This window comes from Seriola aureovittata, chromosome 9 (genome assembly GCF_021018895.1).
Source record: "Seriola aureovittata isolate HTS-2021-v1 ecotype China chromosome 9, ASM2101889v1, whole genome shotgun sequence".
Classification (NCBI taxonomy): Eukaryota; Metazoa; Chordata; class Actinopteri; order Carangiformes; family Carangidae; genus Seriola; species Seriola aureovittata.
The window spans coordinates 4,182,320-4,191,218 of NC_079372.1; the positions used below are offsets into that span (position 1 = coordinate 4,182,320).

The window sequence follows — 8,899 nt, forward strand, 5'->3', positions numbered from 1 at the left end:
CCCGGCTCCACATGAAAGCTATGAGTCACTCTGTCCGATGGGGAGCAGCACAGGAGAGGGTACGAAAATTAGGATGATTTGAAAAAAAACAGTGGAAGAGCCTCGGGGGGGGGGGGGGGGATGGGTGATGCTGGTTGATGGTGGAATCTGTTTGGATGTTTCTGGTGAAACGAAACAACTGCTAGTACATGCCACAACTGAAACTTTACCTACAAAACACGTCAGAGACACATTGTAATCTATGATATAGGAAAGATTAAGGGGATTTTTGTGTATTCATTTACACAGTCCACACACAAATTTCCTCTTTGCTCAACTGTTAGTCTTTATTCATATTTCATCTTTTCCCATCACTAGATTTAAGATTTATATTTGAAAAGCAATACAGGATAATAGCTTGGATTCAGCTCATCAGTACGCTCATTGAAACGTGAGTGTGGTCAGTGTCAGTGGCTGTAGGTTAGTTTGGTTCTCGGGTCTCACAGTGTCGTTCACAACGTCTCCCAGATGACGGGCTCCAGCATCCTGCCTTCCTCCAAATGTCACTCCTCTTTTATCCTGTTCTTAGTGCTTCATTTCACCTCTGTGATGCAGCACCACACACACACACACACACACACACACACAGAGGCCAGGAGGAGGAGGCAGCTAGAGGGCATGAGAGGGAAAGAGATGATTGACGGGACTGATCATGTGATGGGGTTATTGATCTGAAAACGTCGGGTAAGTTCGACAGACATCAGCCACGACACACTCAAGTTAATCTTCTTGCAGCGTTTTTAATCATTTCAACTGATGTGTAACTGATACACAGGGAAATCTTAACAAGGAGGGAAAAAACAGACCCTAATAACGAAGAATCCGAACAGTCTCTTCAGCTCAGGTACAAAAAGAGATACAGAGAGGAAAAGGAACATATCAACCATATCAATGAGTTACGACAAACAAAACTGCATTTACGAATATTCCTGAAGCTGGGAATATTATCCTCCATTCACCTTCAACACGGTTTATTTCTCTGCCCTGGTCATCAACAGAAAGAAAACAGCTTTAAGTGTGTAATCAGATTGGTCGGGGCAATTTTCGCTGCTACGGAAACGGAAATCCAGCTGATTGAATGGTGGATTGATGTACGCTGTGTGAAATGTCACTGAATTTATCACAACATTGTACCATAAAGAGGAGCTGATCAACAATGCTCAATGAGGAAGATCTCAGATTCTCTAAAGAAATGAAACCCTTTGTTCATGGACGCTGGTGAAATAAATCAGGGCAGTTTTATGTTATTTCGTTATAAAACATTGTATATGAATAATTGTTATGGTTTTATATTTTGTAGTTTAAATACTACTAATAATAATGAATTAAAAATATATACATACTGTAGAACATTGATGATTATGGCAGTGATTTTGTCTTGTGCTCCTTGTTTTGCTTGACTTAACGTCCAACTAAATGTGGGGCCGAACATTACTGCACCTACTTTTGACACAAAAGAAACACTTTTTAAATCAAGATGACACGACGACCCCTTCTGGAAAAACAGTCAGTAACAAAGTCATATCGCAGGAAAATTAAGAACGTTATGTCTCCCCCTGACAAAGGGACCTTTTTTTGTTCTGACTCCCAGCAAAATATGAACCTTCCCTGTACGCCTTGTGTCGAGTGTCTTGTGATCATACCAACAGTCCAGTGTGAGGCAGTCCAAAATAGATGAAGGCAGCAAGAAAGAGCAAGTATAAAAAGAGAGTTTTGTAAGAGATCTGTGCCTTGTAATTATTTTCTTTGGAACGTTTGTCACTGCTTGTGTGACTTGTGCAAACTGTATTCCACCTGAGATCAGAGGAAGTGTCACCAGTGTCTTCCTTTTGTCGCTAAATGAGGCCAAAGGCAAATCTTGCCGTATGTAAGCACTGTCACACCTGCCCCGCTGTTGTAGCCACAACAAGCCTGGTTGTTTACAGCACAAACACAAGAGCACTCACACTGCTCCTGTGTTTTCCTGTAAACAGCGCAGGCATCACGGGGGTGAAGCGTGGACCGGTCGAGGCGTCCGAAACTGTCCGCATCCAGCCTTGTTTCAACAAACTGACAGTTTTAATGTGCTGTAGCCGATGTTTTTACAAAGATTAATCCTTAACACCGTCACCGTCGTACAAATCAAACCAGTCACAATGTTTTTCTTTGAGCGGAAGGGGGGGGGGGGTGTAATCACGAGTCTAGCAATGTGAGATGATTTTGGTGAGGAGGTGATAATCACAAGACTAAGAACAGATAAACATGATAATAATTTTCCTGGAAAATGGTTAAAAATACACTGGTGTGTCAGCCTGTTTATTATAAATACCACCAGCAGAGCCAGCTGTGAAATGATCCTTTTCAACACAATGAATATTTCAAATGGAGAGACTTTTTTTTTTTTTAAATGGCTCTGAATATTCTCTCCTTTATACTGATGAACACATGATGAGAACAGATCCTTTACTTTAACAAACAAATTCATGAGCAACTGGCAGCGAGAGCTACAATAATGACATCCTTTTACCACCTCGTCGTTTTCTTCATTTCACTTCTGTAAAATAACACTTTGTTGGAGGTGAACTAGGACCTAAGTAGACGGGCGGCGGGATGTTTTTTTTATGAGTAGATTGTAAGTTAAATCAGTGATAACACATCTGTTTGGTCAAAGAGAACCTGTTGTAATATGAACTGATTGTCAAGGGGCTCAAAGAACTAAAGTGAGGCCATGTTTAGCACTTTAGTTGAATTAAAACTGAAAGCAGAGGAGGAGAAGGCAGAAGGAAAGACAATATGTCTGATGGAGAAGTGATGATATGTCATGACTAAGTGTATTGTGTACATTATTGCTTTATGTCTGATGAGGAACCCGAATTTTAATAAGTGAATGAATGACGGAATGCATTTCGCTGAACGTTTAAAATCTTGGCTCGTATAGTTTTTTCATTAACTGTGAAAACTTTGTTTCCCCTGAAGCTTTGCTCCCTCAGAGTTTCACCACTTCTGTCTATGAGATCTTTGTCACTTCACTGAACCGTGGTTATCGCAGCAAGGGTTTAGTGTCCATCTGCTGACATCACACAGAAAACAGCCTGATACTGTATGTCTCTCGCAACATGTAATGCTGCAGTATTATGGCCATTGGGGATATGAATGAGATGACGCACACAATATATTCAGCTCTGTCCTTCTCTGAAAAGCTACATAACCGTACCATGTTTTGCAGTTCACTGGATTTTTAGCTTAAAAGCACTGTTGTAGCACAAACAGAGATGTTTTAATTCAACACATTTTAGAAAATATGAATAAAACTAAGTATATTTCTTGGATTATTGGATGGCAAAAGAGACAGTACGTGAGAGGTAGCTACAGCTCTGGTACAGTTTTGTAGCAGTTCTCGTTCTCTGATACATGGAGTTCATTCTTCAGCTGTTGCCGCTGTATGAACTCTGAGGTCTCCTCAAGGATCTGCCCTGGGATGTGGAAGTCAGCTGGCATGTTCTGCTGAACAGCTGACTCCTGAAGGGCCTCAGTCTCTGCTGCCTCCGGGCTGGCTCTGCTGTGAGAGTTGCAGGGCTCCAGATTGCATCCAGTGCCTTGAAGGAACTGCAAAAAGTTCTCCTCAATAGAGGCCTCGCGGCTGGGCAGCTGCTCCCCTTCACTGGGCCCTGCCCGCTTAAAGAGGCAAGCCAGGTGGCGGCCCAGCTCCTGGCGAATCTGCCGGTTCAGGCAGCCGTAGAAGAAGGGGTTGGAGGTGAAGCAGAAATAGCCAATCCACGTGACCACGTCCTCCAGTTGGGCCAGCGAGGCGGGAGAGGTAGACACCACGGCCGAGTAGAGGTGGAAGGAGAAATATGGCAGCCAGCAGCAGAGGAACTGGCCCCCCACTGCCACCAGGACCACTGCGGCCTTCCCGCCGCTGAAGGTCCTCTGAGGGGTGGCGCGGGCACCAGTCCCTCCGAGGCTGGCCGCCATGGTGGAGTGGCTGCTGATGGACTCTGAACGTTGTCGTGGCGTGTCCATCCAGGTGGGGAGGGGACCGTGCTGCATGGCTGCTACTCGCGCCACTTTGAACATGTTGCAGTAGACCACCAGAATGATCATCACAGGGCACAGAAAATAAATAAATGTAAAGAAGACCATGAAAAGCAGGCGTGTGGTCCTGCCTCCCGTCCAGTGGAGAGAGCACTGTCTCTGCCCAGGAATGAGGACAGAGGGAGTCCCCGGACCCTGGTTCCCCTGGAGCAGCCATCCCAGGAGAGGTAGCACTGACATGACAACAGCTTTAATCCAGATTCCCACCACTACCATCACCACCACCCGCACCGTCATCTTCACCTCGTGACGCATGGGATGGACGATGTAGTAGTAGCGCTCCACGTTGATGGCACAGATGGTGAGGATGGCGGCACTCACTAGACACACACTCAAGCAGAGGTAGCTCCGACACAGCGCCTCGTCCACCAGGATTCGGTCTGACAGCATCCCCAGAGGCATCAACACTAGCGCTGCCAGCAGGTCCACCAGACAGAGGTGGAACACGAAGGCAAATTTGTGCAGCTGCGGCGTTTTGGTGATGACAATCATCACGGCCAAATTCCCCACCACTGCCAGCACATCCATGATGAGCATAGCACACAGCGCCAGGGACTGGTTCAGATTCACCCCACCTCGGCTGCTCGTGATGGGCAGGGTCACGTTAGAGATATTCGGGTGCAGTGAGGCCGGAAAAGTGGGGAGGCCGGAGAGAGAAGTGTTCCAGGAGGGGCTCGGTGTGACAGGATGCTCCATGAGAGGATGGCATAAGGAGGAGAGAGTCTGCTGAATTTCACAGGCCCATCACCCATCCTCCCCTGTCGTAGGGTGTCACTGAGAAGCTCAGGCGGTGGTGTCTGTCATGGCAGCAGGAGCTGTGCAGGCCCTGACCCCTGGAGACTTCAGCCCAGAGCTCTGCAGACAGTCGCAGGAGCTTTCACTCGATTCTTTGAAGAGTCTCTCTCCAGGATGACCTTCAGTTGAAAATACCTGAAATAAAGGAGAGAATCCTGTTTTAAAAGCAGACACTGGTGAAGATGAACATTTCAAAACAGACTCACAACATGCACTTAATATTAATACTGATACTAGTTTTCTAATGCTAGTTCATGGCATTACTACAGGTTAGATTTGAAAGAATATTACACGACAGAACATTACATTACCAAAACCTTGCTAAAAGATAGGCTAGAATAATGTCATCTGGAAATTTGACAGCTTCATACATCTGTCATCCATGTTGGAGAGGAAATCCTTAAAAACCATCAGTCTATTCTAATGCTGATGAAAATACCAAAAGCAAGTCTCTGTCTGTGATCTGACACGTACAAGCTGGGCCGTATTACTCGTGTGCCATGGCTGTAAAGCAGTCGGACTTGAGTCTGTGCTCACTTGTAGCTAGGGTCATAATTTACCACATATTTGACATCTGCATCCTCAGATGTGTGATTTGAGGGCAGCCGGTGCCCCTGGGAGAAGCTAAAAGCACAGAGTGGACCATATGTCCCCCCCCCCCTTACGGAGTCAAGAAGTGAACAAACTGCGAAACTCAGCACTACAGAGCTTCCTGCTGTCTGGAGTGATGGGAGGAAAAGATCAATAAACATTTTTCATATGATTATAATCTTAAAATGAAAAATATAAAATGTGAAGCTTCCTATGACTTTATAATTTATAAGAAAACACATTTTAAAAACTGAATGATGGTGCAGATATGGATATCTTCTTAATGTAGCTCCATTTCTGATGAATGGTGGCGGAGCTCATTCAGCAGTGTGAAAAGGTATTTGTGTGGCCAGAGGAGTAGTCAAGAGGTCCTGCGCTGTTTACTGTCATAACCTCACCTGGACACAACCCCACACACTGTAAAAGCCGTGGAGCGAGCACTAAGCCTTTGGTACATTTCCATATGCTGCACACCTGCATGGGCAAGTTTTCCATTTCACAAGTGTGACAGGCTTCATCCCTGCAAGACACCTGTTCTTTTTTCCTGCCCACATACGCACATCAAGCACAACAATCACCTGACAGACGCAGGTGTAAGTAGGTGGCCTTTGCCGAATAGGTCAAAGGGTTACAGTCACCTTCAGCCCAATTAAATAATCTGTAAACGACGCCTGAGCTGTGATGTAGCAACAACTGCGGGGCGACCCTCAGGTGATTCTTACTGTGATTCAGCGTGGACTGTAGCACTCCGAGGACCACCGAAATTTAAAAAATGTGCTGCAAATGAAACACATTATCACCACAAGTCCCCGAAGTGAAATAGTTTAATCGCTCACAGGATGTTTTATCACACAGGAATAACTAAATTAGATAAATGTGCCCAGTAGCTGTTTGAAAATGGTCAATTTTATCCTGTCAAAACCAGATAAACAGAACTATTAAAACAGTAAAAGGGGGGGGGGGGGGGGGTGCTCACATGCTGCACAGACTATTTAATGCAATCAAATCAATGAAAGTAGTACAGTTTCTAGTCGAACGCCGCCTCAGAAAAAGCCCAAAGAATTCACACAAAGCTAGGATATAAGGTTGCAGCAGAATCTCTCCGGCTGCCAGCTGGAAACCATATGACCCTATCATATGCACATGACACGGTGTTTACTGCGTGGAGAAAACTAGCCTGTTGTTCAAGCGTCCCTTTCATTACAAAGCACTTTCACTCCTCGGCAGCAACATGCAAGTGATTAACACATAAACTGAGGCATCTGTTTGCAGAGAGTTACGCAAAGATAATGTGATGTGTGTTGTGATGAGAAAAAGACACTACCCCTTGAGTCAGATTTTACCCTGTGCCACCTTTCCAGCATCCTAACTTCAACTCCCCCACCCACCCCCCACCCCTACTCCGTCCCCCTCCCCCCCTCCCCCCCAAAACAAAACAAACAAAAAAAACAAAAACAAAGCAACAACAACACACACTTCTCCCCACAGTCCGGTAACAGGGCAGGTACGAGTGGAGATGTGTGTGATGATAAGTCGGTGACATACCTCAGTCTGGAGAGGGCTGCTTCCTCCTGTGCAGGTTCACAGTCTGCTGAAGGAAAGCCGACCTGTTTCGCTCTCTCTCTCTCTCTCTCTCTCTCTCTCTCTCTCTCTCTCTCTCTCTCTCTCTCTACCACACACACAGCAAACACACACACACACACACGCACACTGACTACGTCACAGGGAGAGAGAGGGAGGAGAGAGAGAGAGAAAGGGGAGAGAGAAGAGGGGCGCTCCTGTGTCTCCTCCTCACCTGGCCCCTTTCATCTCGTCATCACTCCGACCGCCCACCTCCCCATCCCTGCAAACACACGACGCGCACCTCCCTCCTCTCAGCTCTCCTCTAGTCAGGTCTTCCATCCAGGTGGAGAGGCAGAGCAGGAGCAGGAGGGTGAACCAAAAATAAAAAGAGAAAACAGGGGTCCTGTCTTCCAGCTTGTGATGCACAAGTGGTGGACACACACACACACACACACACACACACACGCTCTCCCACCTCACACACTTTCATACACACCGGCTCCGACATGTGCCCAGGGCAACTGCAGAGCCGTGCAGAGCAGACAGGCAGGCGGCGGGTGAACAGGCGGCACCCAGCCTCCCCTGCTCTCCACTGGGTCTTAGTGCCTCGCAGCCTCCTGGGCTCCACATGGAGGGACCGCGCTGCTTTTCACACATTCAGCTAATCTCACCGCAGCTCACATCAGGTGCCACTAACAGGCGCAGGAGTACTCGACAGTTAGGAGAGAAAATCACCTTTAGCCACAGGATCAGCATTTCTCTAATTCTCTGTCTCCTCACGCTCAGCTCGCCAAGATCTCCCCCCGATGCACAATCCGGCAAAAGCCCTCTCACAAGGCTGGATTGTTGATTCACGGAGAGGAAATGAATCCCAGTGGTTAATGTTAATGAGCTGAGATTAACATTTACTAAAGCACGGCCCACACAACATACATATTACACTTACTTAGTCCTGCCCCGAGGAATGAGTTTGTTTACCGCTGGAGTGTGTGAGATGAAGGAACCTTTGGATTGTGCAATTCAGAGGTTTAGATCTCTACTATGTCTTGACTCCAGCTGCATATTTAACCTGTTAGACCTGAGAACAACACAAACAAGCAGCACACAATGTAAAGTCACACAGTCTACAGAGAAGAATAAAAACACAGTAGAGCTGAAACAATCAGTCCATCAATCAATTAGTTGATTCGTGGCAGAAAATTGACTGGAATCGTTACAAGTGTTTAATCGAGCAAAACAAGCAAATGTTTGTGTTCGTATTATTTTAGATAGAATGTCTTTGGGTTTTGGGCGGTTGGACAAAACAAGGGTGAAACTTTGGTTTTTGGATATGTCATAGACTAATTGAATAGTTGAAAAATAATCACCATATTATGTGACAATGTAAATAAGTGTCACAACAACATAATAAAGCTTAACTGGACTGATAGAATCAAGGTTGCAAACTGTTTGCAATTAGATTTTGAATTAAAAAGGTGAATAATACCTCAGTCTTTCCATGTCTTCGTGTGGGGTATCTTGAAATTTCACACACACTTTTTAATCTATAATCACAAAAACAAAAATGTTGAGAAGAAAATATGCAACACCTCAAAAGCACACTGTAGAAACAATAACACAAGATGGAAGGTTTTCTACAGCGGGCTGAAGCTGTACGGCTTATTACGCCTACTCTTGTTACAACACACAACTTATTTGGCATCAACAGTATATCAGACAAAAATATCTAAGGTTAAGTAACGTTTGGATCCCAGCCCGACCATACAGTAGACACTGCTGCAGAGGAACTTTAATATCTTGAGATTGTGACAGACAATGATTTTGTGTTTAATTCTGT

At 45.5% G+C, this 8,899-nt stretch overlaps 1 protein-coding gene across 1 annotated transcript; it reads right to left on the reverse strand.

Annotated features, from left to right (window-relative positions):
• Positions 1-763: 763 nt before the first annotated feature.
• On the reverse strand, positions 764-7,876 carry gpr61 (G protein-coupled receptor 61). Its single transcript, XM_056384492.1, has 2 exons — positions 7,045-7,876; positions 764-5,043 (listed from the first exon to the last, which is right to left on the reverse strand). The coding sequence occupies exon 2, from the start codon at positions 4,807-4,809 to the stop codon at positions 3,385-3,387; it is 1,425 nt and encodes a 474-aa protein (XP_056240467.1). The 5' UTR covers positions 4,810-5,043; positions 7,045-7,876; the 3' UTR covers positions 764-3,384.
• Between the last annotated feature and the right edge of the window lie 1,023 nt (positions 7,877-8,899).